General features: G+C 40.8%; 3 protein-coding genes across 10 annotated transcripts in view; 2 read left to right on the top strand and 1 right to left on the bottom strand.

The window, feature by feature from the left end:
- The window catches only part of hip1ra (huntingtin interacting protein 1 related a), a 28,479-nt gene extending 27,086 nt beyond the window's left edge, over nt 1-1,393 (bottom strand). The window contains exons 1-2 of one of the 2 annotated variants that reach the window (XM_077496533.1): nt 1,132-1,393; nt 825-900 (exon numbers count right to left, since the gene is read on the bottom strand). The gene's annotated coding sequence lies outside the window, so the exon portion shown is untranslated. Of the gene's footprint in view, nt 1-824; nt 901-994; nt 1,055-1,131 lie in introns of those variants that run through there. The other variant, XM_077496535.1, reaches the window with a different exon arrangement.
- On the top strand, nt 793-4,801 carry denr (density-regulated protein). Of its 4 annotated transcripts, XM_077496539.1 has the most exons (9): nt 793-957; nt 1,085-1,259; nt 2,510-2,604; nt 2,855-2,874; nt 2,949-3,034; nt 3,119-3,207; nt 3,295-3,411; nt 3,491-3,630; nt 4,450-4,801. In XM_077496539.1, the coding sequence occupies exons 3-9, from the start codon at nt 2,520-2,522 to the stop codon at nt 4,492-4,494; spliced, it is 582 nt and encodes a 193-aa protein (XP_077352665.1). In that variant the 5' UTR covers nt 793-957; nt 1,085-1,259; nt 2,510-2,519; the 3' UTR covers nt 4,495-4,801. The 4 variants fall into 4 exon arrangements, with proteins under 4 accessions (XP_077352665.1, XP_077352666.1, XP_077352667.1 ...); XM_077496540.1 differs by lacking the exons at nt 793-957; nt 1,085-1,259 and adding an exon at nt 1,733-1,889; XM_077496541.1 differs by lacking the exons at nt 793-957; nt 1,085-1,259 and adding an exon at nt 1,777-2,012 and having other exon boundaries at nt 2,949-3,033; nt 3,127-3,207.
- A 1,041-nt stretch (nt 4,802-5,842) lies between these two features.
- On the top strand, nt 5,843-24,625 carry clip1b (CAP-GLY domain containing linker protein 1b). Of its 4 annotated transcripts, none has more exons than XM_077497968.1 (20): nt 5,843-5,977; nt 7,556-7,706; nt 8,031-8,563; nt 8,789-8,913; nt 9,520-9,721; nt 9,810-10,007; nt 11,093-11,196; nt 11,277-11,337; nt 12,582-12,686; nt 14,135-14,296; nt 15,253-15,348; nt 15,494-15,551; nt 15,638-15,723; nt 16,183-16,257; nt 18,537-18,622; nt 20,336-20,432; nt 20,513-20,678; nt 22,121-22,173; nt 22,251-22,354; nt 22,419-24,625. In XM_077497968.1, the coding sequence occupies exons 1-20, from the start codon at nt 5,858-5,860 to the stop codon at nt 22,654-22,656; spliced, it is 2,820 nt and encodes a 939-aa protein (XP_077354094.1). In that variant the 5' UTR covers nt 5,843-5,857; the 3' UTR covers nt 22,657-24,625. The 4 variants fall into 4 exon arrangements, with proteins under 4 accessions (XP_077354094.1, XP_077354095.1, XP_077354098.1 ...); XM_077497972.1 differs by having other exon boundaries at nt 5,878-6,086; XM_077497971.1 differs by lacking the exon at nt 5,843-5,977 and adding an exon at nt 6,444-6,620.
- Nucleotides 24,626-24,940: the final 315 nt, after the last annotated feature.

Raw genomic sequence — 24,940 nt, 5'->3', positions numbered from 1 at the left:
CAAATTAGTTCCTGACAGGAAATGGGTGACATTTGAAAGCAAGTGACAGGAAGTCTAATTAATCTGACAGGAAGTGATTGATCGTTCCTTTCACTTATGTGACGTTAAATCATATTTGCATTGATGGATCCATACACGACGTTCCTTCCGGCAATCTTACCGATGTTGTTTTGATACATGCAAACAAAAAGTTGAATGGTGCCATGTTTGTTATTTAAATTGCAATAAAGTTTTTAAAAAAATCTGTGCACCGCCCTTGGCGATAAGAAGGTAGAGAACGGTCTGGGGTAGCAGTGAAAGTGGCTGTTGTATTTGTGAAAATATTTCAGATAAGAATGAGATACCGTATGTGTTGAGTTGAAGGGGACCCGGGAAAGATCCCTGGGGCACACCTGAGGTGAATGGGTATGGCTGAGAGGTGAACGTTGAAGTTGAATGAGCTGGACAAGAGAATTATTTTTTTTAGACAGGGAGCAAGTGACCAAAAGTGAGCGATTCCAACAGGAAGTGAGCGATTGTGACAGGAAGGGAGTGATTCTGCTAAGAAGAAACTGATTCAGACAGGAAGTGTTTGTTTCTAAGTGATTATGGTAGGAAATGAATGCTGCCAGGAAAGACAACTGACATCACGGTGATGGCGACACACTCCTCTTGCGTCACTGTGGCACATTAAAAACAACAAAATTAAATTGGGCTGTGGCAGTGACCTGCAGACGGGAACGAGCTGGAGGAATGTGGCTCAACGGGAAAGAACGGCATTGATCCTCACTTCCTTGTGGCAAGGGTGAGAGAATGTCAAATGCCAGACGTCGGTTTGGGTTTACCTGTCGCAGGCAGTGCAGCGGTCTTGTTTGGAGCGAGCCAGCGCCAGCAGCTCATCTTTCCAGCTGTCGCCTTCCCCTGAGGAAAAGAAAATAAATCACATGTTAAACGTGATGCATTTTCTTACACAAGGAAGTGAGTTATTTTGAAGGGAAGCAACTCAATTACGGACAGGAAGTGTTTGATTTTAACGAGTGGCTCTGATGGGAAGTGAGTGATTTATGTTGAATGAACTGATTGAGTGATTAATTACATATGACAGGAAGTGATTGTGACAACAGCTGAGTGACTGACAGGAAGTGAATGCACCTGACAAGGCCAGATCCCGGCGAAGCAGCTGGACTTCCTGTTTGAGGCGGATGGTTTCCTCCCGCTGGGCGCTACCCTGCGTCACCTGCTGCTCCAGTTTGGCTTGACACCACAGAAGCATAATTGAGGTCAACAAGCGTGAAGCGTCAATTTACACACTTATTATCCATTTTCAACCTCCCACTGGCGTCGCAAGACACGTTTGCATATTTTATCCGCACATGCTTGTCCGGAAAGTGACTTTAGTAAAGAGTTCAGATATGTTTTTCACGCACAGAGTGGGCGGAAATGATGAGCAACTAAATTTATTTCAAAACAATACGTTCTTGTCCAAATACGTCGAATGAGAAGAATATTTTCCATTATATTTCCTAGATTAAATTATATAAACATTCTTAAATATAAATTCTTAACATATGAAATAATTTGGGCTAGTAATTGACTTTTGTTTAAATATGTGCCTTAATTTTGAAAGGCAACGGATAAACGAATAGTTTAAAATTTAAATATTTTTTTAAAATGTTTTTGCTGTTAGAATTTATTTTAAATAAGAACCTATTTCGCGTGTTTAAGGCATAGAAAATATTATGTGTCACTTTAAGTCAACATTTTAAATGATGATTACAAGTTCCCCCATAGCACGATGCATTGCTGTCTTCCAAGAGTACAGGGGGCGCTAATGCTTGGGTAGCACTCTTTCGTCTGCTCCACCTCCATCACACGAGCGAGAAAAGCGCTGCGAGCGAGGCGTGCTCGAAGTACGCCAACTAAAACTACGATAACACTTGCAGAAAAATGATGACTTTTTGAAACGTCCACCAACGCCCACAATGCCAACGTCGTTATCGAGAAGAAATCGGTTTTAACGGATATTCTGCGGGGTGCGTAGCGCGATTGTTTCCCTTGAGTTTATGGCAAAGGAGCTAGCCTGCTAAGCTAACGAGATGCTAACGGTGACAGCTGTGTGACTCAACAGTACACTGGGCTGGAGAAACAGTTGCTCTAACGTGGCCATGTGTGGTTTGAAAAGCTAACTTACGACACTCGTAGCACGAATACAACTCTACAGTTGTACTATTAAAATGCTATTCAATTTTGGCCGTTTTTAAGGAACGCTTGTTGGCCGGCTCAAGCTTGTTCATTTAGCTTGTGGGTAGTACCGAGGAGGCGAAAGATAAACTTCATCACAATCAAGACAGCCTATGTGTTCATTAAAAAAAAAAAATCTCGATATATTTCGGGTCGAATGTTTGCTATATTTTTCAAAAGTGCACACACACAAACACACGTACATTTTTTTTTTTTTTTTTTACAGTTTAACAGGATTTGACATTTTGATAATCGTGAATGAATGTTTAATAGCTGCATGTTCCCCCAGACATTCTGTGATGGCAACTACTGAGATGGAGTCTACAGATCATGAAACGGTCGATCCTGATTCAAAGTACCCATTGAAGGTTCTTTACTGTGGAGGTATATATATTTATATTTTTACATAGATGCATATGTAGAACTGCTCACCTGTTTCTGGGTTTGGTCACATGATGTTCACAATTTGAGCCCAATGTCATTTTGATGTTCATTTCATGAGTAGTAATTTTTTTTGTCCATCTATGGATTTTGCATTGGGTGTTAGCATTAAGCTAGCAAACTGTCATGATCATCTTGTCTGTGATACAATAGCTAAGATTTTTTTTTCCCTTTTCCTCCGTCCCCTGCGAAGTGTGCTCCCTGCCTTCAGAAGTGAGTGTAACACGCATCGAATACTCTGTACGCTGTGTATGTCACATTATTAATTGTAATCTGTTATGTGACAGTACTGCGAGTACATGCCCGAGCCAGCCAAATGTCGGCAGTGGCTGGAGAAGAACTTCCCAGATGTTTTTGCCCGGATGACTCTTGGTGAGTGTCAATAAAGTTGTAGTTTTTTTTTTCTCTATGCGACATTGGTATTAACAGTTTGCATTGTGTCCTTCTGTCCAACTGGCCCCGCAGCCAAAGCCCCCAAAAAGGACCCCGAGGCTGGAGATGTTCCCCCTGCTGGCGAGGAGGAGGAGAAGAAAAAGCAGAAGAGAGGTTTGAGCAGCAGCAGCAGCAGTCAGGACTGAGCGAATTCCGCCCTCTGCTGCCTCCATTGCGCTTACTTGTTGCTTTGCTGTCCAGGCGGGCGAGGTCAGATCAAACAGAAGAAGAAGACGGTGCCTCAGAAGGTGACGATAGCAAAAATCCCGCGGGCCAAGAAAAAATATGTGACGCGGGTGTGCGGCCTGGCAACCTTTGGTGAGTTTGTTGCCAGAATGTATTTGCTTCACGTCACATTTTTTAAACACAGTCTAATTAGTTGGCGATGGTCTTACAGACATTGAGCTGAAAGAGGCTCAGCGGTTCTTTGCTCAGAAGTTCTCCTGTGGCGCCTCCGTCACGGCCGAGGACGAGATCATCATTCAGGGAGATTTCACCGACGACATCATCGACGTCATTCAAGAGAAGTGGCCTGAGGTGACTATATATCAAGTAATACATAACCAGTGTATTTGAAAACAAGTATGATCAACTGTCTTATCACAATGCAATGGAGTAGCTCAAATAATAGTCTGTTTGTCAAGCTAGCTAACATTACACAAAGCAATAAACAAGCTAGCTAGCTGTGTCTAAAGTTACCTAAAGTTAATATGAGGACGGCCAAGCTAGCTAACTGTAGAAGCTCAGACAAGTCAATTCTTGATAAATTAAGTCAAACCGAGTTAACTAAATGAGGTTCTTTAACTGGCTCATTGTATAGAGGAAAGCAAGTTAACTTCATAATGTAACTCTTACTAGTCCGATAAATTAACTCAAACTGCAAGCTTAGACTAGCTAATCATCGATGAATTATTACAATCTGGCCACCTAGAAGAAGCTCATTCGAGCTAACCGTTGTTAAATTAATTCAATCCGGATCTTTTTTTTTCTTTTTTAAATTAAATGAAGCTTAGGAGCTTGCAAATGTTGCTAAATTAACTCCCTATTGTGTATTATGAAAAAGCTCAGACTAGCTAATTAAAGGATCTTAAACTGGCTACCTGTAAATAAAGATGCTCAGACTAGATAACCCTCATTAAATTAGCTCACACTGGCTAATTGTACACAAAGAAGTTCAGGCCAGTTACCTGTAGATTAATCAGCTCAAACTGACTGTGGATACCAAAAAAAAAAAGAAGCTTAGCCTGGCTAAGGATATTTAAGGATGCACGAGTTAGCAATAGTAAAGCTAGCTCAAGGTTGCTAACCTTAAAGAAGCTAAAAATGAAAGGGGGAAAAAAATGTGTTGTTTTTCAGGTGGATGACGACAGCATCGACGATCTGGGCGAGGTGAAGAAGTGAAGACCAAAATGTGCACTTTTACTGAAAAAAAAAAATGGATGTGACCTGAAACGACGACAACTTCGGCCAAATGTACACCTTCACGTCATTTTATACCCATTTTATTTACTGTACATAAAACGCTGCGCAGCACCTGGCCACTCACTTGAAATGTCTTTTGGTTTCGTTCATTTTTCTCGCCAAAAGGTGTCGTGTCATGTCAGCCCCTCCGCACACTTTGTTCCCTCAAGCGAAAAGTGTAGGCTCATAGATTCTGATTTTTTTTTTTTTTCCCCCTTGTTCAAACCATTAAAAAGATTTCTTTTCAGGGTTGCTCATCTGTTCTCACCTGCTGCTGCCTTTGAGCTTAAATGTCTGCGGCTTTGTTAATGATGCAGATGATTACATTCATATTTTTTTGCTCGACACAAATCGATTCCCAGTCGTAGAAAAATCAGTCACACAGTGCTGAAGTACAAGTACAGATTAAAATATATATATATATATATTATAAGGAAAAGTAGAGCTAGGGATGTAACGATAACGGAAATATCGTGATATTGCGATATTAAAACCGTCACAATATATCGTCATGTCACGATATTAATTAAAAGCACGTTGATTTCCATTTGTGCCGTTCTAGCACCCTCTGGTGGCTAGTCTTTTAGTGCAGTTTAATTTTCATAAGGGATGTTTTGGCCCTTCTCTGTTTACAATTCACCTTAATGGTCACATAAAGGGGAACGAGTTAATATTATATATAATATTAAATGTTAGAGATTCTAGGTGCTGTTATGTATAAAACTTTTTTTTTTTTTTTAACAATATGATTTTTTTTTGTTTTTGTTTTAATATCGCCAACTTCCCCGCAATATTGTGATAATTATATAGTGAGCTTCACATCGTGATAATAGAGTATCGTGATGTTTGGATATCATTACATCCCTAGTACTGAATGAAAGTAATAATCTACAGACCCTAAAATGTACTTAAACTGTACGTAGTTGTTTTATTAGTGAGTTAACTGAGCATTTTATTTATTCCTTTTTCAGCTTTTGGGACACATGACTCATTTAGAGTAGTAAGAAGATAGTCTATAACTAATGTGATAATGTCATTATTTTTCATTAAAAAAAACAACTAATAATTCATTTTGCCACATGTTGACTGAAGACATCACGCGCCATCAAATTAATTCTGAACACAAATATTAACTTTTTACTGCTGAAAATGGCCAAATGAATCAAGTAAAAACAAACAAAACAAAACAAAACAAAACAGTCCGTATACAGTCCGCGTACTTTAGGCTCCGATTTGGTAGTTGCAAGATGACCGAGCTTCCAGCCTGGTTCCTGAAGGCGGCGTGGAGTAAGCCTGTGACGTCATGCTAGGCGGGACCGAGCCAGAAGAGGAAGAAGAGGCAGGCGGAGAGGGAAAAGGCTGCCTGCCTGGAAAAACATGTCATGTAACGGTACGCGGCAGCATCCACCCCGGCTGGCAGCAAGTAAGCGTCCACGGCGACACTTTTGTCACACTCGCGTCCTCCTTTGACGTAGCTGTCCCATCCAAAGCGGCGACACGCTGTCATTTGGATTCCAAGTCATCCCCTGGAGGTTTACGCCTTTTCTTTTTCTTTTTTTTTTTAAATATTGCTAATCTGTTGCTAGCTAGCCCGGTAATTGCACTCACACGAAAAGGACTAAAAATAGCATAAAATGAGTTAAAAACGTCACCATTGAGACGCCATTTTAATTGTGAAAAGACACCTTTTGCGTGGTGTGCCTATTTGTCGGTTAACTGTCTTGAAAGTCAGTCCAACACGACTCTCGACACAAACGCAACACATACCTTTATATTTTTTTATGTATGGCTGACGAGTGGAAACATAATTTTGACTCGTCAAAAGTAGTTGGAGGCTGACATCAGGGCTATTTGATGGGTCAGGGGAGCAACTCGTTGTTTTGGTACGAGCGCGCCGGCTGGGCGGGGTTAGCGAGCGGAGAGATTTGTCGATGGAGTTATTACATTTCCTGCAGCGGTTCTTATACGGTGTACTCCCGCATATTCGCGGTTCACCGTTCACGTACTGGCCTACTCGGACCTTACTAACAGCTGTTGGCTGAAAAAAAAAATAGATGCAGGGAAAGGTATGGAAATTTTACTCGAGTAACAACTGTTACTTTAGAATAGGGGTGTGAATTGCCTAGTACTTGACGATTCAATTCGTATCACGATTCACAGGTCACGATTCGATTCGATACCGATTAATCCCGATACGAATTTATACGCCGATTGTTGCGATTTTTTTCATTCAAATTTAGAAAATACTAATCAGTGAACTTGTAGCGTGTAAGATTTGTATGAAAATGTATTATTTATTTATTTGAAATTTAAGTCTTATACAGGTTGTAATCTATTTCATGTTTGAACAGCATTAAAATAAAATATTAAGGCTTAATGTTCCGTTCATATAACATTCTTCCATGCTTAAGGTGTGAATCCTAACCCGAAGTAAGACGTTTTGTTGAATATTTTTCCATTAAAAATGGAAGTTTAAAAATCGATTCAGCCGCCTATTGAATCGATTCGAGAATTGCGTAATGTAGTATCGCGATATATTGCTGAATCGTTTTTTTTTAACACCCCTACTTTTGAATAATATGATTTGTATGGAGGCTAAAGCTGGTTACAATAATTGTAAACAATACAGTGCCATAACCAAATCATTAAATGCCCAGTTGACCTTTTTTTTTTTTTCTCAGTAAAATGTCTAACCATACTGCTACCTTAATAACACTTAAATTTGCCAAAATGTAAACAATATTTCTGTATAAATTGTCATATAAAATATGGTGACATCTGGTGTCATGCTCTTTTGCCAGATCAAGTACCTCTCACAGCCATTTAGGCTTTCTCGATGGAGAAAAGTGGATGTGAGGACTTATAAGAAAAAAAAAAAAGGAAAACAAAATAAAACATCTAGCCCTGACCTGAGTTTTTATTTATTTTTCTTTCACGTTTCCCACAATAGATTTAACATGCACATAAAAATCTGTATCGAAACATTATGCACCTGTTTTAGGTCACGGCAATCACATGGTGGGGAAGGACTCCCCTCCGTAAGATGGACAAAGCAGGAGCCATGAGTACCGCGGGCAAAGTTAGTGGGCTCAAGCCTCCCACTAAAATAGGCCGTCCACCTGTAGTTACCATAAAGACCACCCCTTCCTCAGGTAAGAACCCAAGAGATAATTACCTCAGACTTTCTATGCACCGCTGCACACTACTCCCAAACTGTATTTTACTTTTGTCCTTGATGATCCAAACCTACCCATGCTAGGGGAAAATCTGTGATACAAAGACACAGTATATATTTTTGCAACTAGTTTTATCCATACCAACACATTGGAACTTAACTAATACAGTAATAACCTATTAAAAAACCTTTTATAGACACACTATATTTCTAGAAGGAGAAACTGCGGCACCTACGGTGAACCGTTGAGACTCTCCGCCCTAATTGAGCCTCATAAAAATCTTGAAAATTCCCGTTGCAGGAACTCCAAAGCCACTTCCAGCCTCTGAGAAGCCCCCCGGTGGCAGCGCCACCTCCCCCGGTCAGGATGGCGTCGCCGACTTCCAGATGGGCGAACGTGTCTGGGTCAACGGCAACAAGCCAGGCCACGTCCAGTTCGTGGGCAGCACGCAGTTCGCCCCGGGCCAGTGGGCGGGCATCGTGCTGGACGAGCCCATCGGCAAAAACGACGGCTCGGTGGCGGGCGTGCGCTACTTCCAGTGCGACGACGGCAGGGGGATTTTCACGCGGCCCTCCAAGCTGTCCAGGACGCCACTGCCGGAGAAGGAAGCCAACGGGGGGCAGGCGAAGCCCACGCAAGCGGGAAGCGACACCGCGCCAGTTGGGACGCCGTCCACGGCGGCCGCGGAAAACTTAAGGAATATTCCTCCCGGCGGGAAGATAACTGGCACGCTGAACCGAGCAGTTCAATCCACTGAGTCGATGTCCAACGTCTCTGACACGGATTCCATGAAAAAGAACAAGCGGGAGCTCAGGAGAGGAGATCGTGTCCTGGTATGATCGCCCCCCCAAAAAACAAACAAACAAACAAGCACTAGTATGCCCTTTGACCTTAAGTAGTAAGACATAAATAAAAATAAAAAAAAATATCGGAGCAGTCTTACTTCAAGAAATATATTTTTTATATAGTTTTCTGCATGCTTGAATATATATAAAAAAAAACAGCCAGTAATTCAAATGGAATTTTCTCTTAGTTTACATGATGTCTGTTATGGTCAGGTGGGCGGGACCAAGGCGGGAGTGGTGCGCTTTCTGGGTGAAACGGACTTCGCCAAAGGGGATTGGTGCGGCGTGGAGCTGGACGAGCCTCTGGGCAAGAACGACGGGGCGGTAGCTGGCACCAGGTACACATTACACCCCGCTCACACGCTTGTACTTCACACGCACACTTGAGTTGCCAGTCACTGATAATGCCAGTCACTGTTTTTTTGTTTGTTTTTGTTTTTTTTGCTGGTTGCATGTTAGGAACACTATTGCTAAGTTAGCACACTGAGTCGCCCTCACTTTGTCAATTACGGTATTTTGATTAATATTGCATGAGAAGAATATGAGTTAAGCAGCAAAATTCAGCAATTTTTATCAATATCACGTCTATTTTGCCGCTTTCTGTCGACTAAAAATGACATCGCAGTTGCTCAGCTCTCACGTAACCAATCACAGCTCAGCTTCAGAAAACAGGTGAGCGGTGATTGGTCGTTGCCTGAGCCCTGAGAAACTGTGATGTCATCTTCAGTTGACAGCAAGTTGCAAAATGTCCGCCCCCTGAGGTGGATAAAAACGTCTGAATTTTGCTTCACAACACATATTCCACAAATGTTTAGATTAGTGAGGTCACATTATTGTCAAGAAATGTTCAAGGTTGACCTCTTCTCAATATGAACTCCTAATTCTATTTTTCTATAATGCAAACATCCTCGTTGTGTTGTATGTCCTTCCCTCAACCCGCTCAGGTACTTTCAGTGCATGCCCCGATATGGCCTCTTCGCTCCTGTCCACAAGGTGACGCGGATCGGCTTCCCGTGCACCACGCCGACCAAAGTTAGGAGCTCCCGCCGGAGGTCCCTCCTCAAAAGGAGCCCGAGCGCCTCCTCCATCAGCTCCATCAGCTCCACCGCCTCGTCCGTCAGCGGCAAACCCAGCCGAGCGGGACTGGTGAGACGACGGCAATTTCTGCCACGTCTTGATGTGAATATTTAATCGGGATTTTATTTTTTTTTTCCTTCCCCCATTCCTCGCTCAGTTGACAGAGACATCGGCCAGGTACGCACGCAAAATCTCGGGCACCACGGCGCTGCAGGAGGCGCTGAAGGAGAAGCAGCAGCATATCGAGCAGCTGTTGGCCGAGCGCGACCTGGAGCGCTGCGAGGTGGCCAAGGCCACCAGCCACGCTGGGGAGGTGCAGCAGGAGCTCGCCCTGCTGAGGAAAGGCCGTGATCAGGTATGTGACGCACTCGGGCAGCGGTTACACAAATACAAATCGTGAAGGGCTGCAAATATTTTTTTAACCAGTCAAAGATCCATATGTCGTATTTGTTCAGCATGCAACGTGCAGCAATACTGTTATATTAAGCTCATTCACTCACAGCCATTTTCACTGAAGAAACCCCCTTCGGCTCTTTTACTGGATTTTTATTGATTTTGCAAGGCCCAGAGAATATTGTGTTCTATTTCTATCAAAACATGAAGCTTACAAAAAGAAAGATTAGAGTCCTTCTTTCATCAGAAAAAAAAGTATATTTGTATCTGTTTCTGTTTTTCAGCAATTAGCTTTACAATATAGGTACATTTTATCAATATTCACATTACTGGTGAAAAAAGTGGCAACCAGAGCTTGTTGCAACATGGCCCTGGCTGATCTCTTGTACTCTACTGCTACCTGCTGGCCGTGTTTTTAATAATTACTATTGCTTTAAGCCACCTCTTCATGTCAGAAGCTGCATCAAAGCCTTCGAAACAACAAAATATGAGCTGAAGTACATGTCATTTCCATTTTGACATCAATGAAATGGTATAAAAAGAATACGTGACCCCTGTCATGTTTTTTTTTTTTTTTTTTAATTACTGTACAAAGCATTTTGATGTAAATATTGACTTTAACGGTCAAATCCAACTTAAGTCGAAATTCGGGTTACAAGGCCAGCATAGCAACGGAACTCTGCCATAATTCGAGGGCTCCATGTATGTAATAATAATAATAAAAAAAAATATATGTTTTTGTTAGTGTAGAGCATTATCTGAAGTTGCACATTCCTATTTTATATTTTTGTCACTTTGACTCTCATGCGCTGATAAAAATAAATAAATAAATACAATCCAAAGATACTCAGCAGTTAGTCAGTACATGAGTATTAGCCCTGAGTACTTAAGTAATTATGAAGAGCACTACTTTTTACTTTTGAGTCAGAGATTTTAGTGCAATTTTTTTTTACCTATTCCATATACTTCCGATAACATTACATGAGAAAATGAGCCACCGGACTGACTGAATATACGTGTGTCGTGTCGTGTGTGTGTGTGTGTCAGTATGCTGTGGAGACGGAGGCCAAGCTGGACCAGCTGAGGTCGATGGTGGAAGCAGCCGACCGGGACAAAGTGGAGCTTCTCAACCAGCTGGAGGAGGAGAGGAGGTCTGCACTCTTGGGTGCCGTCGCTTGAAAACTTTTAGAGTCGTGAAAGTCTTCTTAATTATTTTGTTCTCCGGCGACAGGAAAGTAGAAGACCTGCAGTTTCGCGTGGAGGAGGCGTGCATCACCAAAGGCGACCTGGAGGTAACTTTCCACTAACATAAATTCATCTGTTTTTCATGAAGCCCAGTTTCAAAAAATTCATGCCTCATAAAACATGAATCCACCTCAAGATGACTGAAGGGAACCTTCATCGTCAAAGCTGTTTATTGGGCGTTTTCTTCCACACCAAACTCTTTTTGTTGTTGTCAAATTTGACATTTCTGAAATGAGTTTGTTTTATATTCTTATTATTTTTTATGACAGCTGCAAATGACCTGGCCTTTGGAGGACCAGAACTGCCAAAATTCAAAATAAATAAATGACTAAATAAATAAATAAATAAATGACTAAATTAATAGATAAATGACTAAATAAATAAATACATAAATAAATGACAAAAAGTGAAATTAAAAAGGGATTTATTTCCATTTGTATTAATTTTTTTATATAATTATATAATTCAAATTATATTTTTTTACATTCATTTTTATTACACTTTTAGTCATTTATTTATTTATTTATTTATTTTGTCATTTATTTATTTTGAAATTTGGCAGTTTTGGTCCTCCATACTGGCCCGCCTGTTTGATTAAAAACGGAAAGTGACCCTTGAGCACAAATGTTCCCACTCCCTACTGTAATAGTTGCCCCTTCACTCACTTCCGATGATTAAACACCTCCATCAGATAGATGCCTCCATTTTCCCCATCAGAAAAAAAAAACAGGTTATTGTCAGTCAGTTTATTATTTTATCCTTTTTTTTTCATCTGCACTTGCATTCAGATAGATGCTTCCTCCAAAGTTGTAGCTGTACTTTGTTAGGTCATCCATTCCTGCTTCATTTACACGCATGGAGACTGTTATACGTCCTCCTCTTGCCACCTCCCTCTCTTTTTCAAAGTTAATTTAGCAACCGCCGAGAGAAGACAAAGGCAAGCAGACGGTTTGCTCACCTTGCACCTCACTTTACCTATCATACCCTCCACGTTGCCTGTCATGTGACCTACGACCTTACCTGTCACTTCCACCTGTCGCGCTTTTGACAACTTTACCAGTCATCTTACTTGCCGCCTTTACCTGTCACCTAACCTGACGGTCTTCTCTTTTTGTCTTCTCTCGTCGTCACTAAATTAGCTGCTGGCACGCGCCTTGTTTATGTCAGCCTGTCGCAACGTTTTATTGTATGACGGAAGTGCTTCCTCTCACGTGCTGCTCTTTTTGTGTTCGTGTGGCCTAAAGCATGCAAGTCTCTTGCTTCTTTTTCTCTCTCTCTCTCGCAATAACAGACGCAGATCCGCCTGGAGCACGCCTGCATTAAGGAGCTTGAGCAGAGCCTGCTCTTTGAAAAGACCAAAGCCGACAAACTCCAGCGGGATTTAGAGGACACCAGGGTAAAATCTCAAAATGGCTGCCCAGTTGCATTAAAAAAAAACAACAACTGTTTTTACATGGATAATAGTGGTAGTTTGACAGTGAAGCTAAACAGGGTTGTCAGATTCTTCTTTCACACAGCGATCCAGCAAAATTAGCACATTGGAGCCGTTAACGGAAGCACTGGCATTTGTCCGCCTTTACCTTTTACACAGTCTGCTTGTTATAACTTAAATACGAACTCAATTTCAACACCCTGTTCCATAGCAGTACCTTTAACAAAAAAATATCGCATGTTGTGTAAGAGCAAGCTAGCAGTTGTCTTTTTTTTTGCTTATTTATTGAGAGTGACTCACTGATCTATATATATACATGACTGGATAGCCGATCGGCCAAGACTTTTGAGGTCGCGAGGCCGCCATATTGCTCCTCCCAAGAAACGTTTCTCGGCATACGATCCTATACATTTACAGTATCGAAATTGGGGAACATTTGAGACAGTACTTAGTAGAAACAGCATGATTTATGGTGTTTTACATGAATAAACATGAAACGAGGACTTCAAACATTTTACAACTTGCCTTAAATACATGTATAAATTATATGCTTAATTATATGTTTAGTACAGGAGGAAACTTTTTATATATATATATATATATATATATATATATATATATATATATATATATATATATATATATATATTATTATTTTTTTTTTATGAAAGAATTATAACTAATTCAACAAAATATGACTCTGTCAAATCTAACATTGGGGTCTAAGGAACTAAGCGATAAAAGAAAAAGGGGGTCTTCAAAACAGCACTTTTCACTTATTATTATTATTATTATTACTATTATTATTTTTCATTTGTTAAAAAATAGTGAGCACCCCGGCACATACCCCCCACCCCGCCTCTGGTCTTATACTAAATGCTCTCATCATGTCTCATCTGTACGTACAGTATACCGTATAGTTTATACAGTAGTCTGCTCGCGACGTGGGAGTAACAAGATGGCCGCCCTGTGACTTCAACAGCTTGCACTGGCGTGTATGGGTTATCGGCTATCCAGTCATATATACAGGTCAGTGGAGTGACTGCTCAATCAGCCACCACGGGGCCAAAAGACAATCCCAAGTACCGTACACAAGAAAGAACTCAAGTTAGCCAAATCCAGAAAAATAGCAGATTTCCCTTACAAACAATAACGCTCTCCTCCTTTCTTTCCTCTTCTCACCCTCTTTTATACCTTAAGTGTTCATTTCTTCATTTTGATAGTCATATGTATTAATTTAACATTGTTTCCAGGATGTAAAACTATAATTTCATTTTCATGCGATTCGGTTTTACTCAGGCTTTTCTGAGCACGCTAATACTCAGCCATTAGCCAATGCTAACGCTAGCACGTCGCTCACATCTGTCCGAGCGGCGTAAAAAGAGGACTTGTTCTCCTCCTTCTCCACGCAGGTGGCCACAGTGTCGGAGCGTTCGCGCATCATGGAGCTGGAGCGGGAAGTGTCGGACTTGCAGCTGCGTCTTCGGGCGTCGCTGCAAAAGGAGGACGCGGCGTCGCTCTCCCAGCAGCAACTCGCTAGCCTCAAGGCCCAAGCTCAGTCGCAGGAGAAGAAGGTCGGTTCTGGCTCGTTTGTAAAAGGGAGGGCTGGGTTTAAAAAAATAACAAATAAAAATTAAATAATCAATATCGAATCAATTTTCCTTTTTTAGCCTGATAGTGATTCATTAAACCACTAATTGATTAATATCACCCCCCCCCCCCCCCCATAAATTAATAAGAAAATCGAATTTTAAAGGCCATTTTTTTGTGTGTGTGTCTTGAAATATATTGTTCACATGAATGTAAAAGTATTTTGTTAGATTTATGAAAGACTTGACTTAAGACCATTCAGAATCATTATTTACAATTATTGAATTAGAATTATGGAAATATTTTCATTTCATCCTTGCTGATGTCAATGTTTGTGTGTTTGGGATTATAACACTACTTTCTTACTTTTTTGTGATTATAACACTACATTAGTTTCGTTAATAAACAAAATCATTTAACCAGGTAACTCCGCAAAATTTTATTTAGAATTTGTTTGGGGAGTTTTTAAATCATACTCTTCATCTTTAACTCATTTGCTCCCAAAAACGTATAAATACGTTATATTTTAAATATTGCCATGGTCCCAAAGACGTATTTATACGTTGTTTTTTTTGTTTGTTTTTTGTTTTGTTTTTTAATGCTAGAGCATACAAAAGGCTTAGTTGTATTTTAATGTTTTTTTTTCTGATTAAAGAAGAGACTAGTCTTTCTTTTGGTAGGTTCCATGTTTTTATAGCAATAAAAATAAAATAAAAAACAGCCGGGGGGGAAAGGGGTTGCTTCAGTGAAAATTAGCTGCGAGTGAATGAGTTAAGAAGAATTGATGTTCCATAGTTAATCAATATCGATTCAGTTGAAGCGGATTGAAGGAAATTCGAATCGATACCCAGCCCTCGTGAAATGGCACCTCAATAGCTAAATCGTATATCGATGTCTTAAGTACGTCAAACATGTTGCGTGCATGTTTTGTTTTCCGCAGATCAGCGAGCTGAGCGTGGACTTGGAGAGCAAAGACAAGGAGCTTCGATCCATGCGGGACGATAAGGACTCGCTACAACAGCAGCTGAGCAGCTTAGTAAGAAAAAAAAAACATGCATACTCTAGGGCAACTGAAGTGGCATCATTAGGATCCATTTGCTTCACGAAGCTCATTCGTGCCCACTCAAGTCCAAAGGGCCAGAATGTTACTGTCTTCACGGTCATGTTTATCTGTTCCGCAGAGACTACAGCTGCAGCAGGCCGAGCAGGAGAGCTCCAAGTTGGCAAAAGCCGCGCAAGGTAAGCAATGTACCACCTGACATCCGACCTTTACCCCCCCGGGGCCTCTTTGTGTACTAACACGGCGTCTTTTTGCCGTTTGTCAGAAGCGGAGCATTGGAAGAAGGATTTCCAGGAGCTGAAAGAGGGAAGTCAGTGCCGGGAACAAGAACTCAAGGCTCGGCTGACTCGGGTAATTTTTTACATTTGCTTTGATGTGGCACTTGACTCTTGTTGTCATGTTGTGCAACGGAAATACGGACATAATTTGGTTTAAAATGTCCCATCGGTATAATAAGAAATGTTCTCACTGACACGCGAGATGCATTCTGCCGCTCTAGGCTGTCGTGACAGCGTTATTAACTCAGCGTTAACCGAGGCACAAGCGGATGCACTTGATTTTCAAAATTAAACCTATTTCAGACTGTGATGATCAGTAAAATATCATATTTTTGTTCACTCCCCTCTGATCGGAGACCCTTGCTTTTAAATGGAGCACCTTCAACCCCCAGGGACCCGGCGTACTCCGCGTTCCCGTGCACGCTCGGGTGAACGCTGAGCATAAAAACAGCATTATTTTCATGTTCCCGCAGTCGTAATCGGACACGTCAGTGCGCGAGTCACATGTTTGCCGTCTTGTCCGTCCGCGCAGGCCGTCGAGACGTCGGAGGGGACTTTGCTGTCCCGGGAGAAGCTGACCAATGAGAAGGCGGCACTGGAGATGCAGGTTAGAAAACGATTGGATGCAGTCAAGTCATTACACACTTGTAAAAAAATAAAAATAAAAAAAATAAAAAAATAAAGCAGCCGAGCACGTTCGCTACGATGCTCTCTCGCTGCAGTGTGCGATGATGTAATCCTCACATGGCACACCTCATGTGACACACTGTGAACAATAGAAACATAAATATTCTCTCCCATGGTTAAACTGTTGCCATTGTAAGTCTCAATTAACTATAATTATGACAAACATTAAGCAAGTGACATTTCAAATGAGACACATTACAGATGTATTTTTTTCACAATATAAAACAGCCCTCAGGTTAAGACACCCGTAAGTAAAAAAAACAACAACAAAAAATGTCCAAAGTGTGAATATTAACTCATTGACTCGCAGCCATTTTGACTGAAGCAATCCCCGTCGCTCCCAGCTGTTTTACTGGTTTTTGACTGATTTTGCAAGGCCCACAGAATATTGTTCTATTGCTCTAAAAACATGGAACATACCAAAAGAAAGAAAGAGTCTCTTCTTTCATTAGGGAAAAAAAAAGTATTTGTATCTGTTTCCGTTCTGCAGCAATGAGCATTAGAATATAGCTAAGTTTCATCATTATTAACAAACCTGTTGAAAACACTGGGGAAAAGAGCTTGTTGCAACATGGCCCTGGCTAATCTCTTATACTCTGCCGCCACCTGCTGGCCATTTTTTCAAATAACTACCATTACTTTAAGCGACCTCTTCAGGCCAGAAGCTGCATCAAAGCCTTCTGTATGCTCTTGCATTTAAAAAAACAAACAAAAAAACTAAAATACGTGTAAACAAATTTTTGGGAGTCAAGGACAAAGTAATAAAAAAAAAACGTATTTGTATGTTTTGGGGGTTGAATGAGTTAATGACTGTGTAGAGTTATTTTTGAAAGGCAAGTAAAGTAGAGAAGGGGTGGAAAAACAGACATTTTGCAGGTCATTCGTACACGTAAAAAAAAAAAAAGTATATTTTTTAGTAATAAAAAATATGAATGAATTATTGTTAATCGGGACATTATGCTGAGCATCTAGGACAGAGAATGCTTTTGTGAAATGAGATTCAAACACAAACCTCCCAATTGGCAATGCTGACATGCTAATCACTGCTTACTGTGCTTCCATTTTTTTAAATTTTTTTTAAATCTAATGACGCGCACACAAATGACATTCAGTATTTAGGATGTGTTTGTGAACATCAGCTCATGCTTCCAGCCTGGCGTGGAAACGAAAAGGCCGAGCAGCAGCGGGAGGGTGGAGGCGGGTCTTAGTCCAGCTTACATAATTGAAGTCAAGCGAGAGAGAGAGAGAGAGAGAAATATGGAGAGAGCGGCTGTTCGGTCTCCCTCGCAGTCTGTTGTACAGTATTGGCGGTGCTTGTAGGGGGTGAGCACGTTATTGGTGTCGACATAGCGGTGCTCTGTTTTTAGTCGGGGCGGGAGGGGGGTGGGAGGGAAGCTACAGCGCAGGTATGGACGTCGCGGCGATGCGTCACGCTTACTCCGGAGGCATGTACTCACCTTGCTACCAGGTACGACTGCCTCTTTAACACATACTGACTAACCTCTAAGGACCCCCACAAGTCAGTCAGCAGCTCGACCAAACTGATTTACACACTTTTTTTTTTTCCATCCATTTTCTTGACCGCTTATTCCTCACAGGGGTCGCGGGGGTGCTGGCTTTGGGCAGTAGGCGGGGTACATCCTGGACTGGTTGCCAGTTTTTATCCCTTTTTTTTTTTTTTTTAATTTACCATGTTTAACTCATTTGCTAAACAAAAAAACAAAAAACAGAAAAACGTATAAATACGTTCTATTTTAAATGTTATTAATTAATCTGATTTAAAAAAATGTAATAATTTTGACAGCTATAGTTTTTATTAACTCATTCACTCCCAGCTATTTTCACTGAAGCAACTGGATTTTGACTGATTTTGTAAGGCCATAAAAACATGGAACCTACCAAAAGAAAGATTCGTCTCTTCGTTTATCAGTGAAGGGCATGCAGGTAAACAAAAGCGCACGTGTCTGACGCAGCACAGTCGCGACTCACTAATATGAAAGTGCTGATCATGCACGTGTATGAAAGTTTATTTTTGGACGCGTTCAAAGTGTTACAGTCATTCATAAACATTCATTAGTACAACTAAACGTTTCCGTGTTGTCCTGTGACCTCATCACGTATTATGGTTTATTCATGCCATATTCTGTTTCTCGACCTCCACGTGTGTTTTTATTTTTATTTTTGTGTGTGTGTGTGCAGCTGGAAACGCTGAAACAACAGAATTGCAAATACCAGGAAGAGATCAGTCTCGCTCGGGAGCAGCAGCACCTTTTCCACAAGGACGTGTAAGTACTATTTGATAGATTTTGTTGTTGTTGTTGTTTATCGTGGGCGATTTCAGACTCTTGCTTGCGCAGTCCTCCAAATTAGAGGCACAGTTTACTGTAAACCTTAACACATAAAATAAAATTAAACATTGTATATTCACACTCCAATATCATTCAACAAAACAATATAGCTTTGATTTAGTGCTAGCATGCTATAATCGAGCAAAAGAACTGCTACTTTAATATAAACGGAGCATGCATAAGCTACAAATACGCTTGCAGTTTATTTGGGTAACTTCTCTGGCGATTGTTCTTGCTGTTAACTATCTATTTTTATTTTTTTTAAATATATATACTATATTTGATAGAGGTGGGAACCTCTGGGTACCTCACGATACAATATGACAATATGACGATACCGTGATTATCGATATATTGGTCGGGTCATTAATCTACGATAAAACTACTCAAAAAATAAACTGATGCTTCTTTTTTTGTACCATCACTGAAACACAATATTAAAACTGGTGTCTTCTTCACAGTGAGTACTTTAGTGGATTTTTTTTTTTTTTAAACAAACACAAATGTCATAAGAGACCACTTTCTGTGAACAAATTTGTCTTTTTGAAACATTATTGTCCTGCAACAGCTAGATAATCAATTGTTTCATTTTATAAACTGACACAATTATTTTGTGTAACATTACACACATAAATAAATAAATAAATAAAATTACTTACTCCAATTAAATAAATATTAATATTCCTTGAAGATATAATACGCATTTTTCATAGAAACGTATGTAAAACTGAGTCAGTTGCTGGACAGATAAATGTCTACGTAAGCTCATGAGTCTTCTTCGTTTGAGGACTTCCGTACATTTCCCCGCCACTCTTATGAGGCGCTCCCCCTAGTGGCCCGCCAAGTAATTGCTCAATAAGTAATGAACAATGGAGCCGTTATAGTGGCTGCATATTAACTACGAATATCGCGATGCTCGTGTAGGCGTATCGATAATCTATCGGCAGTCAAAGTATGACGGTTTATCGTGATATCGGTATATCGTCACGTTCCGAATACTTGAGGCGTGACGTTCATTTATTGGAAGTGAATGACACATCTGCCAATGAATTGAGGCACAGAGGCAACTTTTAGAGGAAATGCAGTAATTATTTAGTCAAAGTAGCAAATGATTCATGTTGTTTTTTTGTGTTGAGCTTCTGCCTGACGTTCAGATTTATTTTTAGAATGTGCGTGTGTGTGCACATGCACGTGTTTTTGCCCCCCCCCCCCCCCCCCCCCACTCCATCGTGATGTCAGAGCTGCGGTTGGGATGTAATTGGCTGAGCTATCGTCACAAAAAAAAAAAACAATCACACACTTCCTGCTTCCTCCCATCACTCTGCTGGTGTTACGTAATTGCCGTCCTTCTCGCCGCCGCCTGGCTCCAGCTATGACATCACCGTGCATGTGTGTCAGTGTGGCTTTGTAGTGAGAGAACAACTGTTTGTTACAATAAAGACTTGATGTTTGTGTTGTTTTGATTAGAAATAGTCTGTTTGAGCACATTAAAAAAAAAAAACAAAAAAAAAAAACATGGCTCCAAGCTACAGTTAGACTTTTTTGCCATTATTTGAATCTTATATCATAAATATGACTCAAAATTCTGAAACAATTACCGGTGCTTAAATATGACTTTTGTATCTGAATGATGTATCTTTTTTTGCCCAGAGAGAAGACGTCCACTGAAGACTCTGGCATCCAGGACTCTCCGACGATCACGGCCGCCAACGACAAAGAGCGCGAGCTGGAGACGCTGAGGAACGAGGTGCTTGCTCGGAAAAAAAAACTGCCATGATGACATCGTCATCCCCCTCGTCCTCCTCATCGCGGCGTTTCTCCCGTCAGGTGGCGACGTTGCGAGGCCAGAACGCCGTGGCCGAGACGCTGCGTTCGGCCGTGGCCTCGCTGGAGCGCGACAAGGCTCAGCTGCGGGAGCGCGTCCGCGGCCTGGAGCAAAGGCTCACGGGACGGTCGGCTTCGGAGGGTGGCGTGCGGGAGGAGACGCTTTCAGGTGCGGAAATGCCGGAAAAGAACGTTTTCTCAAGACTTTTAACCTTTCTTTTCGGAATAGATCTTCTCTTGTAGGAATGCTTTCAGCATATGTATCACATATGTTATTCATATGCTTTATTATTATTTCAGGCACATTTTATTCTCCTCACCTTTTTGCCGTTAAATAACTCCCACATAATACTTCCAATTTACACCGTTGAAATTTCAACTGGCTGAAAAAACGCCTTCCTGGGAATAAATCGTCTGATTCCACATTACTAACAGTACAATTTACAACAATTTAACGTTAAATATCAGCTTTTCCTGATTAATTTTCAATGGGACTGACATTGAACTTTTTCTCAGTCCCACATTCCACGCCCACTTCCATCCATACAACTGATCATCATTACCAGCTGTCTGATACTGCTCAGTGGCGCACTTGGTTAAGTGCTTTGTGCAGTAAGCAGGAGGTCGCGCACTTGAATCCCACCTCAGACCGTACATTGCAAATCTATCCAGGGTCATTGTGCTAAGGGATACACATGTATCCCATGCCAAGTTAGCATGGTAAGCTAATGCTAAACTATTGCTAATGGTAAGTTAGCATGCTATGTTAGTATGCTAAGCTAATGCTAAGGTAGCATGCTAAGCTAATGCTAAACTAATGCTCATGCTAAATAGGCATGCTAAGCTAATGATAATGCTATGCTAATGTTAATGCTAAGTTTGCATGCTAAGCTGTTAATGCTCAGTTAGCATGCTAAGTTAGCATGTTAAGCTAATGCTAAGCTAATGCTTAGCTAATGCAAACGCTTAACTAATGCTAAGCTGATGTTAATTTAGCATGCTAACTTAGCATGCTAAGCTAATGCTAAGATAATGTTTAGCTAATGTTAAATTAGCATGCTAGGTTAGCATGCTAAGCTTATGCTGATGCTAAGGTAATTGTTAAGATCATATTAAGCTAATGTTAAGTGAGCATCGGAACTTTTTAAATTATTGGTTCATCGGTATCGGTTGAAAATAGCATTATCGTGCATCCTTAATAAAAACATTTTTCTAAATGCACTGAATACACAACTTATACTACTACTACTACTACTACTGTTACTAGTTATGTAATTACTTTGTAATTTTAACATAATTTATCCTTCAATTTCCTTCATAGGCATTCAGCTAAGCTTTCAGCTATTCACATTCAGCTTAGCATTCAGATATTAGCGTTCATCTTTCAGCATCCCCACGCAATTTCTCCAGAAATTGCACTTAGGCTAGTTGGTTTAACGTTTGCCTACATTATATTCTAAACATATACGTGTAACCATTTATAAACATCATATCGTCTCTTAATGAAGTCCAGTCCATTAACTCGCATTAATAAGGCAGCTCGATGTGTTTATGTGCACGGGCCATATGATTGGCTGGTTTTGTTGACTAACTCGCCACTGCCCCCTGCAGGCGACAAGGCATTCGAGCAGCTTAGGGAGGAGAAGGAGTTTGCCGAGGGTCAGGTGAGGTGGACGCCCGTCCCTGCCGTCGTCGCCATTGTCACCAAAACGACCATTTGACCAAACGTTTCTCCCGCCAGATCAACTTCCTGCACAGCGTTATCGTCGACCTGCAGCGCAAGAACGAAGAGCTGAAGATCAAACTCAAGAAGCTGGCCTTGGCCGAGTTCATCGGCACGGACGGGTAAGTATCAAGCATATGTATAAAATGGATGGAGACAAATAATAACATCCACGTTTGTTCAAAGTGTGGAGTCGACAGAGTCCAAGCATGACAAGAAGCCGCCGCCGCCGCGTCCCTTCTGCGACATCTGCGACTGCTTCGACCTGCACGACACGGAGGACTGCCCCACGCAGGCGCAGAGTCCCGACGCCGTGCCGCACTCCAGCTACCGCGGCCACCGCGACGACGAGCGGCCCTACTGCGACGTCTGCGAGGTCTTCGGCCACGCCACCGAGTCCTGCAACGACGACCGCACCTTCTAGACACCTTTTCCCCTGATGCAAAACCCTGCCCACCGCTCCCAATACGGCGCAATAATCGATGTAAGTATTTGACCAGTGCGCTTCATTAGCAAACATTCCTGTTGAGCTAGCAAACAATCAGGTCACCTCTTGTTTGATGTCATCATATGAGGTGCAAATGAGCTTTTTCCTCAGATCAAATTTCAAGGTGGTGTTTCTCTTCGAAACACCTAAAAATGGCTGCTTCAAACCAAAACGTCATGCTTCCTGTATCTTTTCGACACTATGCTCGACCCACACGCCAACATTTTGTAATTTGGTGTCGTTCATCTGTCTAGTATGTGAGGTTCAAATTTCGTAGCAATCAGACAAAAGGCCCTAGGAGTTAGCATTTTTAACGACCCTGGGAAATAGCCAACATTTCCCTCGAATGACATTGTCAATCAATTCATGTTGAATCAAAAATTGATTTTGAACCGAATCGCGGACCCAAAAATCGGAATCGAATCGAATCGTGAGACAGTCAAAGATTGCCACCCCTAGCAAATGGCTAGCAAATTTTGCGTTCTTAAAGTCTACTGGCGTATGGTGCTGAATTCACAAAAGTCACCACAATGACGAAAACGCCAATATTCTGTAAATTAGCGTCGGCGACCTGCGTAGTATGACGTAGTATAATTTGGTTGCAATCGGACAAAACCTCATGGGAAAGTTTGTCTTCGAAGAATAAACCAAGCACCTCATGTTTTTATGCAATTCCGTCGTGTGTCCTTTTGCGTCATTTTCTGTTTTAGTTTGCATCGACAGCACATTTAGGAAACAAACAAAGCACAAAAAAAAAATGACATTAGCGGGACCGAAGCACATCCATGAATCCAACGCTTTAGTAACAATGATTTTACCGTTTAATAATAATACTTGACTAGCCTTTCCTATGCTCACTAATTTTACTTATTATTATTATCATCATTATTATTATTATTATTTTTATTATAAATATCCTTGCTATGCTAAGCTATTCTGCCTCTTAACCCACATTTTAGCATTGACACTTTTAATATGTAATGTTTTTTTTGTTTTTTTATTATTGTTCTTAAACTTTGTTTCCAGTTGTTGTTTGCGGACATCCTCAGCCACATAAGCTAGCTAGCGCGGTTCCGTTCTACTGTAGCAGCTCTACGAACTCACCGTCTTTGCACTGTTCACTTTAAGCACTCTTAACGGCGTCAACGTGGTGTCTGCAACCATTCTTGACAATTGTTTTTGTTTTTTGTCTGAAGAATCAATTTCAAATGTAACCACTTTCAGTTTAATGTATTACAGTGAGGCTAACGGTCACTTTATGAAGCTTTTCTTCTATTTTAGCTTTCATGTATTAGTGCAAAAGCCTGAAGGAAAAAGGGAATACATTAATTTTGCATTATGGTAAAGCACAGCTGATTTAACATATCTTAACAAAACCGTGGAAATGGAAGCACACAAGCTAGCTTAGCTTTGTCTGGTTTTTCACTCGCACCAAAATTGTTTTTGTTTTTTTCCCTGTTTTCATGCTAAGCTAAACAGCTTGATGAGTTTCATCCTAATGCTAACAGAAACCGATTTCCACAACATATCAGTGTCGTCGTGAAACACAATTATTTTTTTTTTTTAGGATCATATTGAATCTCCGGGTCTTTCTTATTATCCACAATATGACTGACGTGTTGAAAAATTTGTAAATACAGATCAGAAGCTTGTTTTGTGACAAATGTGCGCACACTGCCGTCATGCAGCTAAAGTGTACAAAAATGCTTATTTTTCTGCCCTGTTAATAAGATGCTCTCTCGTTTATTGTACAGAAAAACAAAAAACTTGTGTTCTTTGTACGTGATGCATTCATGTTTTATGACGGGCGTCTTTATGGATGTGTTGTCAAAATGTCCCTTTTTCTATGTACTGTACTATACATGTGCTCTTTTAACAGTTCAATACAAACAGCAAGTCCACTCTTTCACTGACTTTTTTTTTTTTTTAATACCACCAGGATTGCGACCAGGTTTGTTTTTTTGTTTTTTAGCAAGTCATCAAACTGTCACAAAAAAAGAAAAATGTTTCCCATTTTACGTATTTAACTAATAATGGTAGACTTCCTGAGTCTTTTCACTTTTCTTCTTGATTTTTTTTTTTTTTTTTGTGGGTCTAGTCTACTCATCATAGACATATCCTAAATTCCTGGTGCCCAAAGTGTACTGGCATCTCGGGCTTAATTTCTATTTTCATGTTGCAGAGTGAAACTGGTTTTGTGGGCTGCATTGTTAAAAAAAAA

This window comes from Festucalex cinctus, chromosome 15 (genome assembly GCF_051991245.1).
Source record: "Festucalex cinctus isolate MCC-2025b chromosome 15, RoL_Fcin_1.0, whole genome shotgun sequence".
Classification (NCBI taxonomy): Eukaryota; Metazoa; Chordata; class Actinopteri; order Syngnathiformes; family Syngnathidae; genus Festucalex; species Festucalex cinctus.
This window is presented reverse-complemented; position numbering and strand designations above follow the sequence as displayed.

Bases quoted from the DNA above. Each gene is read 5' to 3' on its own strand.
- denr (XM_077496539.1), top strand. From the start codon at position 2,520: ATGGCAACTACTGAGATGGAGTCTACAGATCATGAAACGGTCGATCCT. The intron at 2,875-2,948 runs GTGAGTGTAACA...GTTATGTGACAG, and splicing joins TGTGCTCCCTGCCTTCAGAA to TACTGCGAGTACATGCCCGA. The intron at 3,208-3,294 runs GTTTGAGCAGCA...TTTGCTGTCCAG, and splicing joins GAAGAAAAAGCAGAAGAGAG to GCGGGCGAGGTCAGATCAAA.
- clip1b (XM_077497968.1), top strand. From the start codon at position 5,858: ATGCTAGGCGGGACCGAGCCAGAAGAGGAAGAAGAGGCAGGCGGAGAG. The intron at 8,564-8,788 runs GTATGATCGCCC...TGTTATGGTCAG, and splicing joins GGAGAGGAGATCGTGTCCTG to GTGGGCGGGACCAAGGCGGG. The intron at 15,724-16,182 runs GTAATTTTTTAC...CCGTCCGCGCAG, and splicing joins TCAAGGCTCGGCTGACTCGG to GCCGTCGAGACGTCGGAGGG.